The sequence below is a fragment of the Barbus barbus genome (genome assembly GCF_936440315.1).
Source record: "Barbus barbus genome assembly, chromosome: 41".
NCBI classification, from domain to species: Eukaryota; Metazoa; Chordata; class Actinopteri; order Cypriniformes; family Cyprinidae; genus Barbus; species Barbus barbus.
Window position 1 is genome coordinate 25949647 of NC_136719.1, and position 24780 is coordinate 25974426.

Consider the following 24780-nt stretch of genomic DNA (forward strand, 5'->3'; position numbering starts at 1 on the left):
TGGCTTGGAATATAACATCATACGGACACTTGCATAATACTTTTATTCTGTTTCATCCTTTTAGGAGCTTGACAACCCTTATGCTCAATAAAGACTTCAACACAGACAAATATTATCTCAAGGTGCTTTTAATGGTCAGCTAATGAACCCAAAAGAAACAGATCATGCAGCATCTAAAAAAAAAAAAAAAAAAAAAAAATCAGAAGAATGAGTGGAGAATTAATGAGTATAATATACCCAGGACTTACTACAGTTCACAAACCACTTTTTTAACCAACCAACGCTTTAAGTCTGGGAAAACGCTCCTACTTTGACACGGTTGCCAGATATTTAGTCACAGATGATCTTTCGCTCAATGCAGCTGAAGAGAATATCTGCAAATAAAATCCGGTGGTCATCCAATCATTCCCGCATCAGGTTATAATAAAAACACAATAATACAGCTTCTGGTTATTAACTGGTTGTTTTCCAAAACACCTGCATCATTTGACAAACTACAACTGAATGAGCTTGTGAACTCAGGCCTGTTAACTTAAGAGTATTTTCCTATTCACAAACTTTTAAGTCCAGAGTGCTTTCAGAGTAAAGCAGGTGATTTTACCATCAAACCTAAAGTAACGGTTCAGTAAAGTCAGATTTGAGCTTGAGACGGAGTAGTTAGAGACTCTAAATGTGCCTGGGTGAAATACTAAAAAAAAAAAAAAAAAAAAAACCCTACACAAATGTTGAAATAACATCTTAAAGCACTCAAAATGAATCCCATGTGAGCGGAAAGGAGACTGTGGACAGTTGAATTATTTACAAATATACATCATTCAGTTCCTTCACAATACCTCTTAGAAATTGCAATTAAGGTGATTGGTTTACAATGCCAAATTTCATTTTATTTGAAGCATTTTTGGTTTTAGGGAAATCAAATTGCGTCGAAGAGCATCTTGAACCAATTTCCCGATTAAAGTGCACATGGATGAGTGAGGGACACGAGGCGAGAGGTGGAGTGGGTAAAGAGAGATAAATACAGAGAAAACAGCATCACTCTCCGGATCGACAGCAAGCCCTGAAGCCGCACTGCAGATTCTGACATCCGCTGGCCTTGTCAGCATGAGGACCTGCAGAACCACAGAGAATTCAAGTTAAAATAGCTCAAAATGAAGAGACAAAGCTTTCAATTCATGTGCTGGAAGGATCAGTGTGCGTAAATGGGTCCACAGAAGAGATGTGTTAAAATCAGAGAAATAGTCCATACATATAGAGCTGTATTCAAGAGGAATGGTGGGTCGCAACCCATAAATGGGCCATGGACAGCAGGAATAAACAAAAAACATGCTAAATGTAGATAATAAAACGCAACTAAATCAATAAAATGCAAGTAGTCTATGAGCTGCTACATGTTGTGTCAGATAAAGACACAGTTCATAACCCATCCTTTACTTACCAAGATGCCGTCATACTTGGACTTCAGATGTAGAATTGTGTGCATTACAGTCATTTACATTTAGCAGACTGTTTCATATACCACATCATACATTTATTACATTCATGTAAAAATAATTCACAAATGTTTGTCAGCCAAGCACCTTTAAGCAAAAAAAAAAAAATTATATATATATATATATATATATATATATATATATATATATATATATATATATATATATATATATATATATATATATATATATATATATATATATATATATATATATATATATATATATAAAAAGTATTGGGACAGTAAGGCCAATTCCTTTATTTTTGCTGTAGACTGTAAACATTTGGGTTTGACATCAAAAGATGAATATGAGATGAGAGATTAACATTTCAGCTTTTATTTACAGGTATTTTCATCTGGATCTGATACACAACTTAGCACCTTTTGTTTGAACCCACCCATTTTTCATGTTACCAAAAGTATTGGAACATGTGACTGACAGGTGTGTTTTGTTGCCCTGGTGTGTCTTATTAATTGATTATTCAAACAATAAATAGCACTGAATGCCTGCGCTCAGTTTCAGATCCGTGCAGACTGCATTTATAGTTAGTTAGACGTGTAACCAACATGAACCAGAGAGGTGTCTATGGGTGAAAAACCAGCAATTGTGAAGCTGAGAGAAGCTGAAAAATCAATCAAACCATCAAACAAACACTGGCAATAGCAAGTACAACCATTAATCTCCTGAGGAAGAAAGAAACCACTGGTGTACTAAGTTACACCTCAAACGGGTAGATCAAGGAAAACATCTGCAGTTGATGACCGAAACATTGTGACAGCTGTAAAGAAAGACCCTAAAACACCTGTTAGTGACATCAGCAACAACCTCCAGAGGGCAGGAGTGAAGGTATCACAATCTACTGTTCGCAGAAGACTTCATGAACACAAGTACAGAGACTACACCAGAAGATGCAAACCACTCATTAGCAAGAAGAATAGGAGACGAGCCTCAGAAATTCTGGGACAAGGTTTTATGGACCAGCTAAAGTTTGGAGAAAGAAAGGATCTGCTCATGATCCCAAACATACAAGCTCATCTGAAACACAGTGTACACAGGTGTACATTATAGTACACATCACACAAGTAATGTAACGGCTTGGGCTTTCATCGCTTCTTCTGGGACAGGCTCATTAATCTTCATTAATGATGTAACACATGATGGCAGCAGCTAAATTAACTCAGAAGTCTACAGAAATATTTTGTCTGACAATTTACAGAAAGATGCAACCAAACTGATTGGGAGATCCTTCATCATGCAGCAAGATAATGACCCAAAACATAATGCCAAAACAACACAGGAGTTCATCAGGGGCAAGAAGTGGAAGGTTTTAGACTGGCCAAGTCAATCTCCACACTTAAACCCTGTAGAGTATGCTTTTTACCTGCTTAAGAAGAGACTGAAGGGAGTAACCCCCCAAAACTGAAAGAGGCTGCGCTGAAAGCCTGGAAAAGCATCACAAAAGAAGAATGCTAAAGTTTGGTGACGTTAATGGGTCACAGGCTTGATATTTAAAGTTATTGAAAGCAAAGGATTTGCAACTAAATATTAAGTCTTTTCACTTTAATCTGTTAATTCTATCTGTTCCAATACTTTTGGTAACATGAAAAATGGGTGGGTTCAAACAAAAGGTGCTATCTTCTAAGTTGTGTATCAGATCCAGATGAAAATACCTGTCAATAAAAGCTGAAATGTTAATCTCTCATCTCATATTCATCATGTTTTCAGTCTACAGCAAAAATAAAGGAACAGGCCTTACTGTTCTAATACTCTTGGAGGGCACTGTACAGGTGCTGGTCATAAAATTAGAATATCATGAAAAAGTTGATTTATTTCAGTAATACCATTCAAAAAGTGAAACTTGTATATTAGATTCATTCATTACACACAGACTGATATATTTCAAATGTTTATTTCCTTTAATTTTGACGATTATAACTGACAACTAATGAAAGTCCCAAATTCAGTATCTCACAAAATTAGAATATTGTGAAAATGTTCAATATTGAAGACCCCTGGTGCCACAGTCTAATCAGCTAATGAACTCAAAACGCCTGCAAAAGCCTTTAAATGGTCTCTCAGTCTAGTTCTGTAGGCTACACAATCATGGGGGAAGACTGCTGACTTGACAGTTGTCCAAAAGACGACCATTGACACCTTGCACAAGGAGGGCAAGACACAAAAGGTCATTGCTAAAGAGGCTGGCTGTTCACAGAGCTCTGTGTCCAAGCACATTAATAGAGGGGAGAAGGGAAGAACAAGATGTGGTAGAAAAAAGTGTACAAGCAATAAAGATAACCGCATCCTGGAGAGGATTGTGAAAAAAAAAACATTCAAAAATGTGAGGGAGATTCACAAAGAGTGGACTGCAGCTGGAGTCAGTGCTTCAAGAACCACCACGCACAGACGTATGCAAGACATGGGTTTCAGCTGTCGCATTCCTTGTGTCAAGCCACTCTTGAACAAGAGACAGCGTCAGAAGCGTCTGGACTGGACTGCTGCTGAGTGGTCCAAAGTTATGTTCTCTGATGAAAGTAAATTTTGCATTTCCTTTGGAAATCAAGGTCCCAGAGTCTGGAGGAAGAGAGGAGAGGCACATAATCCACGTTGCTTGAGGTCCAGTGTAAAGTTTCCACAGTCATTGATGGTTTGGGGTGCCATGTCATCTGCTGGTGTTGGTCCATTGTGTTTTCTGAGGTCCAAGGTCAACGCAGCCGTCTACCAGGAAGTTTTAGAGCACTTCATGCTTCCTGCTGCTGACCAACTTTATGGAGATACAGATTTCATTTTCCAACAGGACTTGGCACCTGCACACACTGCCAAAGCTACCAGTACCTGGTTTAAGGACCATGGTATCCCTGTTCTTGATTGGCCAGCACACTCGCCTGACCTTAACCCCATAGAAAACCTATGGGGTATTGTGAAGAGGAAGATGAGAGACACCAGACCCAACAATTCAGAAGAGCTGAAGGCCACTATCAGAGCAACATGGGCTCTCATAACACCTGAGCAGTGCCACAGACTGATCGACTCCATGCCACTCCGCATTGCTGCAGTAATCCAAGCCAAAGGAGCCCCAACTAAATATTGAGTGCTGTACATGCTCATACTTTTCATGTTCATACTTTTCAGTTGCACAACATTTCTAAAAATCATTTTTTTTGCACTGGTCTTAATTGATATTCTAATTTTGTGAGATACTGAATTTGGGACTTTCATTAGTTGTCAGGTATAATCATCAAAATTAAAGGAAATAAACATTTGAAATATATCAGTCTGTGTGTAATGAATGAATCTAATATAGAAGTTTCACTTTTTGAATGGTATTACTGAAATAAATCAACCTTTTCATGATATTCTAATTTTATGACCAGCACCTGTATATATATATATATATATATATATACACACACATATACTCAAATTTTTTAAATTAACAAGATATAAAAGAAAATATTATATTAATATTAATAGTATCTCAAAGATACTAAAATAGCAAAATATTTTATTTTTTAGTAAGTAAAATTTTAAATATATTTTGATTTAAATTTTTTATTATTTGAAAAAGTCAAACAAAAAGTGTTTAATTTTGATTAATAATTGTAACATTTATTTTTATTTGACATTTTTATTCATTTATTTATTAAATAAATAAATTTATTACATTTATTTATTATTTATACATATATTTAATTAAATAAATAATTTATAAAATAAATCATTTTTAAATCAAACCCAATAAATAAAATAAATATATAAATATATATATATATATATATATATATATATATATATATATATATATATATATATATATATATATATATATATATATATTTTGTATTTTTAAATAAATATAAAATATTTAAATAAAACATTATTTGGTCACATTTTAATTTGGGGACCAGTTCTCACTATTAACTATAACTTTTATTTCTGCTATTAACTTAATTTTCTGCTTATTGATAGTTAGTAAGGTAGTTAAGTTCAGGTATGGAGTAGGATTAAAGGATCTAAAATATGGTCATGCAGAATAAGGCATTAATATATACTTTATAAGTACCAATAAACAGCCAATATGCTAGTAGTATGCATGCCAATAAGCAACTAGTTAATAGTGAGAATTTGGTCTTTAAAATAAGGTGTTATTATTTCTCATCACTAGCTGGTCAGAAACCCAGCAGCTTGGACATTCTTTAATCATGGAGATTGTATGGCTGGACTCTTGGTATGAGTCAGTGTGAGTACGTTGTGTCTGTGTGTGAGTGTGTGTTACCGTTAATGTTATCGCAGTAGTAAAAGTGCTCAATGTTGAGGGCGGGGCAAACGGACACCAGCTCCTGAAGCCCCGCCCCCGTGATGAGCAGACAGCCGGAGAGATTGAGATGCACCAGCAGAGGGAGTCCTCCACGCTGAGACAGACACCTGCAACACACACAGACCTTCAGACACTGTCCAGATGTGTGTGTGTGTGTGTGTGTGTGTGTGTGTGCGATTTCAATAACAAAAGTCAAGATTTCAGAGTAGCATGACAGCCCAAAAGCATCATGACATCTTTATCAATGTTTTGTATGATTTAAAGACTTCATTTATTATTCATACTGCTTGTAATCCATTCACTGTTAATTATTTAATAACCAACATTGTTACGGTTACCAAAAACAATTGGAAAAATGTTTTTATTAATTAAAATATAATTAAAAATGAAATAAAAAAATATGAAATGTGAAGAAAAAAATCTATATAGAAATCTGAAATAAGTACAAGCATATGTACTAAAATGATTAAAACTAAACTGAAATAAAAATAAAGATAAATGCAACTATTTGAAGAAAAAATTATAAAATTGCATTACCAAATTGCTAAAACAATGTTTAATAAATGATGTTGCTATTGTTTGCTAAAACTAAAACCATTTAAAAAAATGTTTTCATTAATTGAAATAAAGCTGAAATAATATAAATTTTAGATGAAATAACTTAAACTTTAAAAGAAAAAAAACTAATTATTATTCCGGTTATTCAAAAAAACTTGAGAAAAAAAAAGAAAGTTCGAAATATTGCTTTGACAGCTATCTGAAATAAGTTTAAATACTAAAATGATTAAAGCCGAATAAAAATAACGTAGATGCAAATAGAAATATTTAAAGAAAAACTCATAAAACAATGCAAAAGCACACAACCAAATTGCTTAAAATATAAACGGAGTTAAAAAAATATATAACATAAAAATAAGGGTAAAATATTAACAAATCTTAATTATATTAATAAATATATAAATATTAAGAATCCACAAAAATAGATACCAATATATCTCTCTTATATATAATATATATCTCAATATATATTATTCTTAAAATAGCCTAATGAAATGTTTTTTCCTCAGAAATTCTGTGTTGTGTATTTAATTTTTTTCTGGTTATGAAATGAAGGCATAAAACATTAATCTCTTAATTATTGAAAATTAAACTATTTTTGGCAAACAAAGGGGATTTACTATTAACATTAAAACAGAGTATTTTAGAGATTGTTCATGTATTAATTTATTGAGAAAACCGAGGCTTTAATTTGTTTAAAGAATCATGAAATATCTCAGGTATTTCCACTGACTACTGAAACTGTGGCATTATAAGAACCAATTGCATACGAGAGAGTATTTATTTCGTACCTCAGGCCAAGATCCGTGATCTGATAGCATCCAGACAGGCTGAGGAACCTGAGTGCCCGATAGGCTCCTGATTGGTTAGTCCTGTTGTGATGCTCGGGGCAAGATTCACCCTCAAACGAGCATTTAGTCCGAAACTCAACACTGCCCCCGGTGGCCTGGAGGTCACAGTGCGCTTCTCTCACAGTCCAGAGCGCCATGTCAGAGGTGCAGCAGGTGGAGTGACCACACAGGGCCTCGCCCATAGAGCCGTAATGCCAGTGGGAGGAGCTTATACCAGTCCTGAAGCTCCGCCTCCGGCTCCTCCTACAGCAGCATGAGCTGCCGCCTCCCTGCGGCTCTAAAATGCAGCCACGCCCACTTTCCTGTGCAGACATGCCCCCTTGTCTGCTCCAATCGGCCGCATCCTCGATGTCGGCGAGTTTGGCCGGGTCGAGAACCCAGACGTGGGCAGGGCCACAGCCGGAGCCACGCCCACCGGGTCTCCGCTTGAAAATGAGATCCTGGCAGCTGCGCCCCATTGGTGGGAGGGAACATTCGTCCTGGAATTTGATGGGAGAGGGCGGGGCTTTCAGCAGCTTGGCTCCGCGATCCGGGCAGGACGATGTTAAGTCACCCAATCCCAGCGACAGGATCTTTAGTGTGCGGTCCGTGATTTTGTCGCATCCTGAGAGATCCAGCTGCTCCAGAGTACGACACACCCCAAACTCCGCCCAGCTGGGAAAAAAAAATAAAAAAATCGGAAAGTTGTAATATTCTCGATTGCAAATGGGCAGTGTTGGGAAGGTTACCCTATTTAAAATGTAACACGTAGTGTAACTATTTCAATTACTTTATTAAAGTAATTTAACTGATTACATTTAATTACTTTTCTAAATTTCCATTGTTTTCAACTGTTAATCATTTTCAGACATTTAAAGCAGGCAGGGTTAACCTTACAGTAGAACTCAACACTGATTACTGTCAGACTTTCAAAATCCTTCATCACTTGAATTGAGATTATAATAATTTAATTTTAAAGCACAGCCCTCATAAATCAGATTTTAGCACCTCTTTTTACTTTGAGGTTAAATACAGATTTCAAATCATAAGAACTAGTTTAAGAGATACGATACTCTTTTTGAAATCAAATCTTTGCATAGCTGTGATAGGAAACACTGGCATCTAACAATGTCTTGCAAAATCTTAATATTAAAAAAATAAAGCATATAAATAAACCCAAATAGGAAATAAAACAGTTATTGAATAAGCATGCATCCTATTCTGTCTCCTAAACATTGGTGTCTCAGATTTTAAAGCAGTCGATGCAATTTATGAAAGTAGTCAATTAAATCTGTACGCAAGTGTGTGGGTGAAAAAAACGTCAGATGTTACCCCCTTTGTAATCGTTAACATTTTCATAACTGTAATTTAATTACACATTCTTTTCTCAGTAACTGTAACTGATTACAATTACATTTATTTTATAATTAAATTACAAAATACTGCAAATGGGTTCCATAAAATCAACGCGCCATTACAACAAATACCCAGATGAGTGTGGTTTGGAAAAACAAATCAGATGAAGAGCCAACCTGTCAAAGGCAGAGTCGGAGACGTCAGTCTGCGTGAGATCCAGGTGAGTCAGGTTTGGGCACAAACTGAGGATCTGTCGCACCTGGAAGGAGAAATCAGGGTATTTATTTACTTATTTATTTAAATGGAATAACATCCTCAAGAAATACATTATTTTAAAAAAATACAATAAACAATTACATTTATATTCAAATGATAAGAACTAGGGATGCATCGATCCGATACTCAGTATCGGTGCCGATATGGTCATTTTCTGCGGATCGGGTATCGGTCAGACGAGAGCGATATGTGCGTATACTATTGTGTTATTGATGAGCCCCACGAAAGGCACAAAAACATTATAAAGCACCATCAAATTTTCGTGCACTATATTTCAAGTGTTCTGAAGCTGTTCCAAAGTTTAATCTGAGGTACAGATGAATATTTAAGTTGTTAAATTCAAGTTCAGGTAAACCATTCTCTCCGCCGCGTCTGTCTGTCATCCTCCGTTCAGCGTTGAAACTGCGTGTCACGTTCGGTTACTACAGTCAAACTCTCTTCAAGAGCGCAGTTACTGAGGCTTAAAACTGTTAAAAGAAAAGGATCAATAAACTAATGCACAGATTTAATACACTACGCATCAATTTCAATTTTTTGTCATAGATTATGATTATATTTTTTTTCATTTGTTATAGATAACTTAATTTTAATGAAAAACGTAGTAGATTGTGTTTAACACACAAAAGAGTGACGATCAGGTCAACACACAGAAGCATAGAAATTGTGCATCGAAAAAAAAAACCGCGTTGGTATCCGACTGGATCGGTATCGGCAGATACTCAGAATTTTCGGGATCGGATCGGTTCTGAAAAAATGGTATCGTTGCATCCCTAATAAGAACAACTTTAAATAATTTACTGAAGAATAATAACTATATTTGATAGAAATATAATATTCATATAGTATAATGATATATAATATACAATATATAAACATAAGTAGAATTAATTGCATTTAATAATAATAATAAATGAATAACATATTACTAACATAACTGTACAGACCAGGAAAATATGCTTAATTAGTCAGTCAAAGTTATTTGACAAAAATACAATATAATAACTACATTTCATAAACAATATAATATAATATCTAATACCGTAGAAAATAAAATATTATATTATACTATGTTATATTATATTGCATTGCATTCCCAGATTAAACCTTTTTTAAAAGCATTAATTCATTTTGGTAATAAAAAAATGTAATAATAAAAGCAGGACAATATGCTTAGTAGTAGGGATGTAACGATTACCGGTTTGACGATAAATCATGATAAAATTCCCCGCGGTTAGTATTACCGTTTCATATTTTAATTATCATTAAAACCGTATTCGATTACCGTGATTTAAACAACTCGCGATAAATAAATACTGTCCAGCATAAAGCAGAGTTTTCAGTAACAGTCTCACGTGCGCACGGCAGCAGAGTAGTTTCGTTCTGAGTGAAAATAGGGCGGAAAAACTGGGAGGTTTTAAAAGAGTGCTAAGGGAATTATACAAATTAATATATCAATGAATTAATTATATGAATGTACCTCTGAAGGTTCGGACTGTCTTCAGAAACGATTTGATGGCATTTTGTTCTCATCTTCGCTCCATGTAATACCTAAAGGAAGTGTTCGCGGAGTTCACGGGAATCAGCTGTAATTCAGCTTTTCCGTATAAAGCGCCACCTGCTGTCAGAGACTGGATTTACAGACACTTATTTACATTCAGTCTGTGTGCAGTTTCTGTCTGGCCAAAAAAATGACCAAATTTGCATGACCTGCTGTAAATTTTAACCGGTTGATGAAAAACAAACTTATGTACATTTAAACAATTCAGATATGCTATATAGAATTATTTATGGAGCAGATAAAATACATATAATCATTTATTAATTATCATTTTAATTTAACCCTTTTCTTTAAAGGCTGAAATGTGTGGTCTACCTTTGTTCAACTTTTTCAAAGCTTTATTTGAACATTTACATTATTTATTTGAACATGCTATTAAACTGGTGTCAGTCAAATTGTCATTTAAAATCCAGACTTCATTGGTAATGTTATTGTTTTAGTGATTATGCAAACAAAAAGTCATTTTAATTGCTGTTTGTTGATTTAAGTATAAAACTTGGTGAAGTGATTTATGTTTCGGTACTTTTTGAACATCTCCAGCACATTTTAACAATACCGTGATAATACTGATAACCGTGATAATTTTGGTCACTATAATCGTGATTAGAAATTTTCATACCGTTACATCCCTACTTAGTAGTCAAAGTTATCTTTCAAAAGTTTTATATAATAACTATATTTCATAGACATATAATATAATAATAACAATATAGTAATATAATTATATAATTTATATTCTGAATAATATAGAATAATATAATAATGATTAGATTAGATTGTAGTTCCCAAATGAAACCTTTTTTGGGAATAAAAAAAAACAACATCTATTAATTAAATGTAAAAAAAAAAAAAAAAAGAATAACATTTAGAAGGTCAGACTAGTAGTAAATATGCTTGATAGTCAAAGTTATCTTACAAAAATATAATCAAATATCATCATTACTATATTAGGTTAGATTATAGCTCACATATTATACCTTTTTAAAACAATTATATAATAATTTAACAATTAAAAAAAAAAAAAAAAGTAAAACATTAGGCCTCATTCATGAAAGTAAAATGCGGACAGCTCTTTTAAGCTATTTAAACCAATAAGCCCACACATAAATCTTAAATGACTGCTTTTTTGCACACGTTTAAGTTATGTCTACTTTACTACCGTACAATCATTGCAGACGTACGCACCATCTTGCTGGAGACGGCCGAGCTGTAGGCCAGACTAAGCGAGCGCACAGATGGACCGACAGCAGGCAGCAGGTTCTGGACGATCCCGTTCAGCAGCCTCTTCTCTCTCTGAACCGCACTGATGGCTGGAGACTCCTCCGACGCCGCCTCTGAACACACAGCACAACATACGGCTGAGCCACGGCCCGCAGGATCATGGGAAGGGCAGCTTTGAGCTGCGAAGCGTGGCTCACCTGATTCATCCACGTCTGCGTCCTCGTCCCACTCCTGATAGGTTCGTCCCTCGTCCTGCAGACTCTTCACCCAATCCTCATCCGGCTCCAGGTCCAACTCGCCCGGAGGACCGCAGTAATAGTCACCTATAAACACACACACAAACACACACAGTTTACAAATTACAGCAATACTGTGGGGATACTGTGTCCCACAATGCAATATACTCAACTTCTGTTTTTACATTAAACTGCATTAAAAATGAAAAATAACTAGTGACATTAATGCAGTGTTTAAACTAATTAAAGTTGTATAATTAATTATAACAATAATAAATTAACTATACAGAATTATAAAAAAAAGTAATTAATAAATTATAATTATAAAAATAATTCAATAACAGAATACAACTGTTTTTAATAAACTAAAGTTTTATAGTATTATAAAATAAAATAAAAAATTATAAAACTAATTCACTAATGCAGTACAATACTATAATGAAAATAATAAAACCATTTATTTAAAAAAATAAATAATTTACTAATGCAGTACACAAATGTTTTTCATAAAAAAATAAAAAATAAACTAAATTAAAAAAATTATTAAAAACATTAACAGTATACAACTGTTTTTATTAAAGTAAAGTTTTATAAAAAATAAAAAGAAATAGAATAAAATATGTTTTTAATAAATAATAAAATAAATATGTTCAAATGAATTCAAAATTGACCCCATTTATTTTTATGATGTTGTTACTGGTCCTTCTGTGAATGACCTATCTGTGACAGCGCTGGTCAAATATGGCTTGAATATTATTTTGGTCAATATTGAGAAAATCAATTACAATTTTCTTTTTTTTTACTAAATACTTTAATGCTATATTCATGGCAAAACGAATAAAATAATAGAATAAACAAAGAATACCAAAAATAATAAATAATACAAAACATAATAGAATATACAATTAAAGTTCTTACAAAATGACAATAACTACATAAAATCCTTTAAGAAATATAATAGAATTTAGAGTTTAACAAATAAAATAGAATACATAAATATAATTTTATATAATTATATGAATACAATATTTATAATTTACAATATTCATAATTTAATATAATTACTCACTGACTTTGAAAGCATCATGCATCTATTGAGCTTTAAAAAAATTAACTTGTCTTTTTAAGAGTGGATTTATAACTTAATAATTCATAGAATAAAATTATTATAATATATTTTTGAATTTGTAATATTTATAATTTAATATAATTACTCACTGAAAGCTTCATAAAACGATTTAACTTTTTTTTTTTTTTACTGTCTTTTTAATAGTGGATATCCTTGACCGTTAAATATAATTCAATTGAAACACAAAAAAAAAAAAATATTAGAAATAATATCATATTTGAATATATATATACACATTTAAATAAATATATAAAATAATAAATAAAAATAAATTGGCTAAAAATAATTAGATCAAATATGTTGCAATACTCTGGTTGAATAAGAGGCTCTCATCGTGAAGTGCGCAACTCTCACTTTTCACAATCAACACCAATGGACTAAATCAAACCCCTACGCTTTTCTTTTTTTTTTTTTTTTTTTTCACAATATAAAAGTAAAGTTGGTCCCAACTTTCATGTCGGTTTCAATGTGGCTCTTTTATAACCCCAGGTTTCTCTGCACTTACTGATGTTCAATAATAAAGCAGACATGGATGTAACGCACCTCTAGCCCAGCGGACGGGGTACAGGTGCCTCCACAGAGACCCGGTCTTAGCCACCTGAGTCCAGACGCTGCACACCTGTCCACAGCGGCACAGATCCTCGGGCCCCAGAAACCTGAAGATCCGCAGCAGCAGCTCCTGTGGCAGTGCCGAGACACACACGCGCTCGCTGCCCCGCTCTGAGAAAGACAAGCCGCGGCACAGCTTACACATCACAGCTCACATGATTTACAGTTAGAGTGGGGAACTTCAGGTTTACTTCAGCGTGGAAACATGTTGAGAAATCAGTGGCTGGCTCCTCCTCTTAAGCTGACGCAACCCAGAGCATGTGAGTGAGGAATCAAACATCCAATCAATAATATCACAGCCTAAAACATGACGGAACAAATCTAATCCGTCCTATATTATTTTCAACTAAATGTGACCCTGGAGCACAAAAGCAGTCTTAAGGGTCAATTTTTGGAAACGGAGATTTATACAACATCAATAAATAATCTTTCCATTGATGTATGGTTTGTTATGATAGGACAATATTTGGCTGAAATACAACTATTTGAAAATCTGGAATCTGAGGGTGCAAAAAAATCTAAATATTGAGAAAATCACCTTTAAAGTTGTCCAAATTAAGTTCTTAGCAATGCATATTACTAATCAAAAATTAAGTTTTAATATATTTATGGTAGGAAATTTACTAAATAACTTCATGGAACATGATATTTACTTAATATCCTAATGATTTTTGTCATAAAAGAGAAATGTATAATTTTGACCCATACAGTGTATTGTTGGCTATTGCTACAGATATACCCCAGCGACTGAAGACTGGTTTTGAGCTCCAGGGTCACATATATTTACACAGAAATATGTCTTAGGGCTGCTCGATTTGGGGAAAAAAGGTTATCTGATAAAAAAAAAAATCCATTATAATAATATTTGCATTATTCTAAAGGAAAACTTAACTTGTTTAATCAAATAATATTTAATATTTCATCAAAAATAAAACTTTTTTAAACTCAGAAGGGGGCAAAAAAGTGGCATGTAATATTTTTCTTTATTATGTTTCTAGTCTTATTGCTCAATTATGGTAAAAAATCATAATTGTGATTATTCTTGTCAATATTGAAATCATAATTTTATTTAATCATTGCTTTAGGAAACATGCATTTACTTGATCACTTTAAATATAACTCAACTGAAAAACAAATAAAAAAATAAATGAGATTACTAAATCAAAGAATAATAAATATTATATATTTTATAGATATAATATATATTTAAATTAATATTGTAAAGCAGTGGTCCTCACTATGTTTTTCATGGGAGCCGCACTGATAGGGCAAAGTCAACCGGAGAGCCACTTTTACCACGAAGTATCAAAAGTTACATCCAGTCATAAATAGCATGTCTTTTTATCAATCTGTCATGCCTGATATGCAATGCAATACAAAAGGGGCTCTCATTCTTTATCATTTACCAGTCAAATTTGTAACTAGGACAAGATGATTAAAAAAATAAATAAAAATAAACAGGATTACCTTAATATGAGGGAAGACCCCAAGTTATTTTTTTCTATACTAGCCCATCATGTATCTATTATCTAACCATCCATGTGCAAATTCAGCATCAAGAGCTGTTAAGATTAAAACTGGCAACTCCGCAGTGAGTCAGTGTCATGGACGTAGAACAGAGCAAGTGTAAATATCTCTAGTCTATATTTCCATCTTGTAATGCCGCCGTTTAGGTATTTTTTTAAAATATAAATGATTTGTAATAGAGCAGACACTGTCTGACCACGTCTACACCAGTTGTCATGCCGCGCTAAAAGTCTGTCTACACTTGATGCGTAAGCAACAGTTGCAACATAGTGTCAGTACAGTTCATCATAAACAGAACGAGGCATCAGTTTACTACATTTAATAATCACTTCGCTCCAGCTCTGCTCCTCGCTCACTGTTATCAGACACGCCGCTCCGCGTATAAAGTATTTCAGTATATTTGAAATATAACAGTCCTATTCATAACGTATATTAAAAGAATAGAGGATAATAAAATAAACTAAATAAAGTAATAGGAGAGTTTCAAAGTGGCTTATTGGAAGCATGCAAACTTTTTTCCTACCACATGACGAGCTGAAATCAGCATTATAAATATAGCATTATATATCAGTGCCAGTTGTGTTTCTGATGAAAAGAACAGTACGTTTTCATCAGTTATTTTACCTACAGATCGCTTCATTTCTTACAGATTTCTGCTCATTCGAAATTAGATACAAATGAAGTAACTTAGGCCTAGCACTGTGAGATTACATGTGAATGCATTATCAAGAGAATAAGTGTGAATGAGTGTTGTAACTAGGGGTGTGTGATATATATCGTCTGCAGAAAAAAAACAAGATAAAACTAAACTAAATTAATCATAATTATGATTATTCCTGTCAATATTGAAAATCACGATTTTATTTTATCACTGCTTTTGGAAACATGCATTTATCTGAATTAAATATAATTAAACTGAAAAATTAATAAATAAATGCAATATAAATGAGATCATATTTAATATATATTTAAATAAATAATCTAAAACTAGTAAATGAACATAATTGAGATCAAAATTAATAAGGTTTGCTGGGCTTGTTTGTAGAGCATAAGGGCCCAAAACATTTGGATCATATATCGATATAACTATAAACAAAATTGTCATACTGATAATAATAATAATAATATTATTATAAAAATTATTGTTTCATACATTCAACAAAATAAGAAATATCACTATAAAAATAAACAAAATAATTACTAAACACTAAAACAATTTACTATAAGTCTATAGAAAATATAACAATTATTATTATTATTATACAGTAGAACTGTTATTACAATTATTATAATACAGTAAACGTACAATACTAATATTTATGGCTATACTTAATTACTTTATTTGTAGAATCTAAACCCTTTTGTGGATGTTTGTTGTGTTTAATGCCATTCCAGCTTCTGTGGCTATTTTCATGATGAGAAATATTATGGCTGAATTATGTCATGTTTTTATAATTAATTTTTTCTAAAAACTCCAAAACAGTATTTTGGCTTAACTGTGTTAAAAATCTGTTCAAAAGAGTTAACTGAATAAAATAAGTTGTTATAAAGAGTTAAAACCTGCACAGTCTAATAAAACATGCTTAATGGGTAAAGGGAGTCGATGTTGGAGGATCTTCCCCTAATATTAAAAACTTGTGTGTCATCCTGCAGTGATCTATTCTATAAACAATCTGGTCCCAGAAAATGTTTCCAACATTGGGACTAATTTGCTGGAGTTTCCCTGTGGATGAATGGTGTGGTGTTGTGACTGATGTGTGTGCGGTTGGCTCCTCCGCTGACTCTCACCGTCGCCGGTCTTCTCGTGGTCGGAGTATTTGAAGGCCTTGTGCAGCTCCTCGGCGTGACTCCAGAGGCTCAGGCCCTTGAGCACGTCTGCTGCGGAGCTCCACGAGTGCTGCAGCATCACCTGCCGCTTGATGGCCTTCAGCTCCTCGTACGTGAAGTACTCCATCAGCATGGGCTGATACACCTGAGGAGAGGCGCAGAAACATCAGCCACACCACTGACTGATACACAGCTCACTGAACATCCACAGCGCATGCACATGTGATTAGAGAAAGCACTCTGAGCTACAGGAGTGACCAGATCTAGGGGGCCACTGCACAGTTAAAGTAAATTGTATCTTTCTAATGTTACAAAAGATTTCTATTTCAAATAAATGCTGTTCTTCTGAACTTTCTATTCATCTGTGAATCCTGAAACATACAATGCATCACGGTTTCTACAAAATGACTGTGTTCAACATCAATAATAATCAGAAATGTTTGTTGAGCAGTAAATCAGTATATTAGAATGATTTCTGAAGATCATGTGACACTGAAGACTGGAGTAATGATGCTGAAAATACAGCTTTGATCACAGAAATAAATTACAGTTTAACAGATATTCACATAGAAAACAACCGTTTTAAATTCTAATATTTCATAATTTTTAATGTATTTTCAATCAAATAAAAGCAGCCTCGGTGAGCAGAAGAGACTTTTTTTTTAAATTAATTATTTTTTTTTTAAATATGTTGCAGACCCCAACCTTTGGAAAGTTGTTGTATATTTTAGAAATAAAAATTAAAACAATAAAACTATAAGACTTCTCTCTGGTATTATATACAAATAGTGCTGTCAAACAATTAATTGCATCCAAAATAAAATGCGTTGTTTACATAATGTGTGTGTGTTCTGTATATTTATTATACAGTGTCTATATTTTGAAAATATTTACATGTATTTATGTTCAAATAATTATATTATATATAAATATATTTAATATATAAACAATTTTTTTCTTAAATACATAGATGCATCTCTGTGTATTTATATATTCATAATAAATACACACAGTACACACACATTTTGTTAACAAAAACTTTTATTTTGGATGCAATTAATCGCAATTAACCGTTTGACCGCACTAATATTTATTTTATTTTGGCTGAAAGTTTAATTAATAATTGATACTTAAAATAAAATCACAGGGAATGAGCTTACAAAATCGTATGATATGCCTATAAAGTATGTAGTATTTTTAAATATTAGTATTATTAAAATAAAATAAAAAAAACAAATAAAACAAAACACAGGGAATTGTATGGTACACCTTAAAGTAATCCTAACCATTTTAATAGCATCTGATGTAATTCAGACATGTATTTTGTGTTTTGTACAGTGGTGTGAAAAAGTGCTTGCCCCCTAAACCTAATAACTGGTTGGACCACCCTTAGCAGCAACAACTGCAATCAAGCGTTTGTGATAACTTGCAATGAGTCTGTTACAGCGCTGTGGAGGAATTTTGGCCACTCATCTTGGCAGAATTGCTGTAATTCAGCCACATTGGAGGGTTTGAGCATGAACCGCCTTTTTAAGGTCGTGCCACAGCATCTCAATAGGATTCAGGTCAGGACTTTGACTAGGCCACTCCAAAGTCTTCATTTTGTTTTTCTTCAGCCATTCAGAGGTGGATTTGCTGGTGTGTTTTGGATCATTGTCCTGCTGCAGAACCCAAGTTCGCTTCAGCTTGAGGTCACGAACAGATGGCCGGACATTGTCCTTCAGGATTTTTTGGTAGACAGCTGAATTCATGGTGCCATTTATCACAGCATGTCTTCCAGGTCCTGAAGCAGCAAAACAGCCCCAGACCATCACACTACCACCACCATATTTTACTGTTGCTATGATGTTCTTTTTCTGAAATGCTGTGTTACTTTTACGCCAGATGTAATGGGACACACACAGTCCAAAAAGTGCAACTTTTGTCTTGTCAGTCCACAGAGTATTTTCCCAAAAGTCTTGGGGATCATCAAGATGTTTTCTGGCAAAACTGAGACAAGCCTTTATGTTATTTTTGCTCAGCAGTGGTTTTCGTCTTGGATCTCTGCCATGCAGGCCATTTTTGCCCAGTCTCTTTCTTATGCTGGAGTCATGAACACTGACCTTAACTGAGGCAAGTGAGGCCTGCAGTTCTTTAGATGTTGTTGTGGGGTCTCCTGTGACCTCTTGGACGAGTCGTCGCTGCGCTCTTGGGGTAATTTGGTCGGCCGGACACTCCTGGGAAGGTTCACCACTGTTCCATGTTTTCTCCATTTGTGAATAACGGCACTCACTGTGGTTCGATGGAGTCCCAAAGCTTTAGAAATGGCTTTATAACCTTTTCCAGACTGATAGATCTCAATTACTTTCTTTCTCATTTGTTCCTGAATTTACACTTTTTCACACAGGGCCATGTGGGTTTGGATTTTGTTTTCCCTTCATAAGAAAAAGCCTTCATTTAAAAACTGCATGTTGTGTTTACTTGTGTTATCCTTGATTAATTTTTTAATTTGTTTGATGATCTGAAACATTAAAGTGTGATAAACATGCAAAAAAAAAAAAAAATCAGGAAGGGGGCCAACACTTTTTCACACCACTGTGTGTAAATTTGTAAACACTAATATTAATGAAAGCAGGTCTGCTGGTGCTGTTGTTTTGGTCTGATGTAATATGAGTGTGACGCCACGAGTCTCACCTCCTCTTCCTCCTTCATATGAGGAAGGAAGTCCTGAGTGAAGGCCTCCAGTCTCTCCTTCAGCTGCTGCGCGTAATTCAGCTGCTCGTACTCGCTCTGAAACACATCAATTAACCAGTCATTTCATCATAAACCAGCGTGAGCACATTTACCTCAGACGACCCCCATCACGACTGATGAGGATTCACACTCAAACACAGACCGATAACAGAGTCAAAACCCATCGAGAAACACAGTGTGCAGATGAACCGCTTCGATAAGCTGATGAGAATTGATTTCGTAACTGCAGTTACTAGAAGCCTGCTGTTTACAGACACTCAATATCGTCATTCTTTCCATTTCCGGACAGTAACTCGGAGCAGGATTTCCCAATGCCCTGTAAATAATCAAGTGGAAAATTACCAAAATTTGGCAAGTTTGGCCTGACATGTCCAAATGGACTTGGTCATCGAAGACAAAAACCTTTTGGATGATTCTGTACGGCAGTAATACTTAAATAGAGGGTCATATAAAATAGTAGTATTTTATCTTGACGCCCGCTTAAAATATACATAATATAGCTTCTTATAATTATTTAAAAAGTTTATCCATTGCCTTTTTTTCAGCTTTCCTCAGGCCATTACAAATAAACGGCTGTTTTTGCTGCTGCTGAACCTTACTTTTTTTATTATTTATATATTTAATCTAATTGTTTTTCTCAAATTTTATTTTAAAATGTATTTTAAGTTTGAGTATTTTTGTTGTTGGTTTTAACATTTTTGTTACTTTTTTAAAATGGTTATATAGTAAAATAAAAATAAGATTAACATGCATAAAGAATTAAAAAAATCTAACTAACTGAATGAATAGATAAAAAAAATTACTAAATTAAATTAGAAACATGCATTAAATCAATAAAAAGCTTGATAAAAACCAACAAATAAAAAGAGAAAATAAAATTAAATCCTAACTAAATAAATAAATATTTGGCTAAATTGTTTAAATATGTAATATATAGGAAAATAAATACAAAAAAGATAAAAAATAAGATGAAAATAAAGAATAAAACATTAAATATAACTAATTGGATAAATAGATTAAAAAGACTAAATGACTAGATGATTATAACAAACAAATAAAATGAATAATTAAAAAATAAAATCTAACTAAATAAAAAATTATTTAAAAAATTACCAATTTGTTTTATTTAATTTTTTTAACATACATCTATGTTTTCTTTATACATACTTTTTAAGTTTGTCATTTTAGTACACCAGGTTAAACTAAACTAAAATGAGAAACTAACAAACTGAATAAATAGATTAAAATACATTTTAAAAATGACTAAAATAAATTTAAAACATTTAATATTACATAAAAAAACAATAACCTTGACCAAAATATACATAAAAATAGATCAATAAAAATAAAATTTAACTACCTAAATAAAAAAAATATTAAGATAAACAAATGACAAAAATATATTTTCTAAATATGTCTGTCTTTATTTCAGTTTTAGTTTATTTTAGTACACCAAAAACTAAATGACAATGAGAATTGTTGCCTTGCCAAATAGTTGACATACAATAAGTTTTTTTATACTTTATTCTATTCCAAGTAACCACTTTTTTTATTATTATTATCATGGATTTAGCTTTATTTAACTAGTGACTCTGCAGCACATAAGCAGTCATCAGTAGCACAGCTATATTTGTAGCAATAGCCAACAATACATCGTATGGGTCAAAATTATACATTTCTCTTTTATGCCAAAATCATTAGGATATTAAGATCATGTTCCATGAAGATATTTAGTAAATGTACTACTGTAAATATATAAAAACTTAATTTGATTAGTAATATGCATTGCTAAGAACTTCATTTGAACAACTTTAAAGGTGATTTTCTCAATATTTAGATTTTTTTGCTCCCTCAGATTCCAGATTTTCTAATAGTTGTATCTCAGCCAAATATTGTCCTATCATAACAAACCATACATCAATGGAAATATTATTTATTCCAAAAATGTACTCTTATGACTGGTTTTGTGGTCCAGGGTCACATAAACAATAAGTGCATAAACAAGGTCTGTGTCAGGTCAGGGTTAGCGGTCGTTCGGTCTGACCACTGAATGTCCACAACAGCATATCAGTAATTCTCAGTGTGTCATTATCAGAGTGTCATTTCTGCTGTGGCATGAGACACACACACACCTTGACGCTGCGCAGCCCCTTCTCGAAGAGCGACAGCATCTCGGAGAGCTTGTTGTCGGCGTGCACATGATACACGGTCTGACTGCGCTCCTGCAGCAGCTCCATGATGCACTCGTTCTCGATCTGCTCGTGCATCTTGAACTCCTTAAACGTGGCCAGGAGCGACTGCAGAAACGAGCGGAAGTCCCTGTTGTTGGAGAAGTTGGTGTTGGACAGCTGTGGACGGAAACACACAAAACACAGCAATGAAATATGACACAATAATAATAATCCAGAACATCTCTCTCATCGGTTTCATATAAAAGATGATCCAGTTACTGACTGGATACAGGTTTGTATACAGCAGAGATAGACTGATATATCAGTCACTCAGGCCTATAAATCAGAGGGATTTTGGCCATTCTGAGGTTATAATATTGAGATTTTATGTATGACAAAGGAAAAAATGACAAAATTATTCAAATAAATAAAAAAGGATTGATAAAATATTAAAATAAACAAATGAAAATAGATAAATAATAAAACAATAAATCTAACTGAACAATTAAAATAAACTTAAAACAAATAAGTAAATTAAATAACTAAAAATAATAAGATTAAAATAAATAAATTTTAAAATTGATTAAAATAAATAATTAAAAAAATAATAATCTAAAAAAAATAAAATAATTAAAATGACAAATAAACTATTGAAAACGTTTAAAATAAATAAAAAAGGATAATTAATCATAATAAATATAATCTAGCTAACTAAAAAAATGATAAAAAGTTAAATAAAAAATAATAAGAAAATTAAAAAAATAAAAATTTGATTAAAACAAACATGGAAATAACTAAAGATCTAAATACAAAAAATATTAAAATAAACACAAATATTAAAAACTTGACTCAAATAAAAAAATAAATAAAATCAACGAATTAAAAATAAATAAATAAAAATGGAATACATAGTACACTAACAGTAGAGTACTGTAGTCAATTGGATAAAAAAATATATATAATATATACAAGTATCGCTTTTTATTTTAGTATTTTCATTTATAGGTTTATTACAGAAATGTTGTTATATGCATGTGTCAATTTTATTTAATTTCTTTATTTTCTTAAATATGTGGGTATATAGTATTTATAGAGTTGTAACTTTTAGTTTTAGTTACTTTTTCTTATTTGTAAGTCGCTTTGGACAAAAGCGTCTGCTAAATGACAAAAGTAAGAAAGTAAGTATATATTAGAAACGAAATATTTTAGTCATGAAAATATATAGCTGTGTTTGTAGGATGGCGGTCCCTCAAACGAGGATGATCATATTTATGGATCTGTAGCATCGAAACGATTGAAAATCTCTGCTTTAGATGCAATTACTAACTCCTATCAGAGGAGCATTAGTCTTATATAAAGCTGAATCTGTGTCATACGTTACAAGAGTTCATAAGATATGAGTGTGTGTGGATGCACTAAACACAACAAACCTACTGACACAGCAAACACACACACACACACCTTACATAATCAGAGTGTGTGATGTCCAAACCCAAACACCAGTCCAGATTTTAAAGCTACACACCCACTAAAATCCATTAAAACCTGTTTAGAGTAATTAACATAATCAGACTGAATCAGACTAAAGCCGTTTATATTAAAGCAGGTCACTGCATGACACTTTTACATCTCATTTCAGTTTAATGTCATATCTGCAATGCATAAAGTACATTTAAAGGGTTTCAATCTAGAAATGAAATGATTGTTGGTCAGACACACTGCATGTGGCATAATTCACATCTGTGTAATTTATTAACACACAGATTACAAGGCATATAGGAGTTTATATTGTGTTAGTAACACAATAAATCAATCAAAAAAACTGTTTTCAATATATTACACAATAAAACACTGCGTATTTCCATATGTCACGTGGGTTAGGAGGAGTTTGAGTGTTTATATTATTATTACTCAATACAAATTACGTGTTTTTAAAGATTTCTGATTCCGAAATTCACATTAAATGCAAGTTATGATTATTTTTGATGTTTCTGTTGCATTTCATAACGTGTTTTGTACAGATCTGAGATCAGACATTGTTATTAAACTCTCATAGCCTCTGTCTATGGATATGAATGGGATAAAATGTGCATAATATATGAAAAAAATAAAGATTAAATAAAGTGTTCGTGCTGATTTGAGATCAGACGGTTATCAGATGTTTACATTAAACTCTGATGTCTGTTTATTAGCCGTCTTGCTAACATTAGCGCTCCTCAAACACACCATAAAACGACTTAAAAACTCCCTCTGTGGGTAAAACAACACATGAAACGGATCAGACACGAACCTTCTCGCTGTAGAGCCCCACCAGCTGCTTCATGCGCCAGTGAGGCCCGGTAAAAACATCCACCTCGTCGGGAAACGGAGCCATGATCGCGCCTCCATCAGCTCCACCGCGGACTGAGCGGCGCGCGGGAGGCCAGATCCTCTTAAAACAAACTAATGACAAATACAGAAGAAACCCAAATAAATTAAATCCCACCACACAGAACAACAACAGCATAAACAAAATAAAATGTAATAAACAAAATATATGTAATATTAAAATAAACATCCTCAGACAATTATAACGATTAATCGCGACTAATCTAGACAAGTATGTTTACATAATATGTGTATATATTTATGTATATATAAATACACGCGCATACAGTATATATTTTGAAAATATTTCCATGTACATATTTATATTCATATAATTTACATAGTAAATTAAATACATATTAATTTTAATTTTTAAATATAAACAACTTTTTCTTAAATACATTCATGAATGTGTATTAATTTATATACACATACCAAATATACACAGTACACACATTTATTATTATATTTTGTATGTGATTAATCGTTTGACAGCACTATTATAATTTGTTTTTCATTTTGATTTAGTCATTTTTAGTCTTTCTCCTTTATATGTGTGCGTGCGTTTATAGTT

At 33.0% G+C, this 24780-nt stretch overlaps 1 protein-coding gene across 2 annotated transcripts; it reads right to left on the reverse strand.

Moving 5' to 3' along the window:
- Positions 1-26: 26 nt before the first annotated feature.
- Positions 27-24247, reverse strand: LOC306861003 (F-box/LRR-repeat protein 5-like). Of its 2 annotated transcripts, XM_079403049.1 has the most exons (11): positions 24130-24247; positions 21801-22016; positions 19609-19704; positions 16897-17080; positions 13516-13692; positions 11805-11930; positions 11572-11720; positions 8729-8811; positions 7158-7871; positions 5767-5915; positions 27-1109 (listed from the first exon to the last, which is right to left on the reverse strand). In XM_079403049.1, the coding sequence occupies exons 1-11, from the start codon at positions 24211-24213 to the stop codon at positions 1033-1035; spliced, it is 2055 nt and encodes a 684-aa protein (XP_079259175.1). In that variant the 5' UTR covers positions 24214-24247; the 3' UTR covers positions 27-1032. The 2 variants fall into 2 exon arrangements, with proteins under 2 accessions (XP_079259175.1, XP_079259174.1); XM_079403048.1 differs by having other exon boundaries at positions 115-1109; positions 11572-11930; positions 24130-24239.
- Positions 24248-24780: the final 533 nt, after the last annotated feature.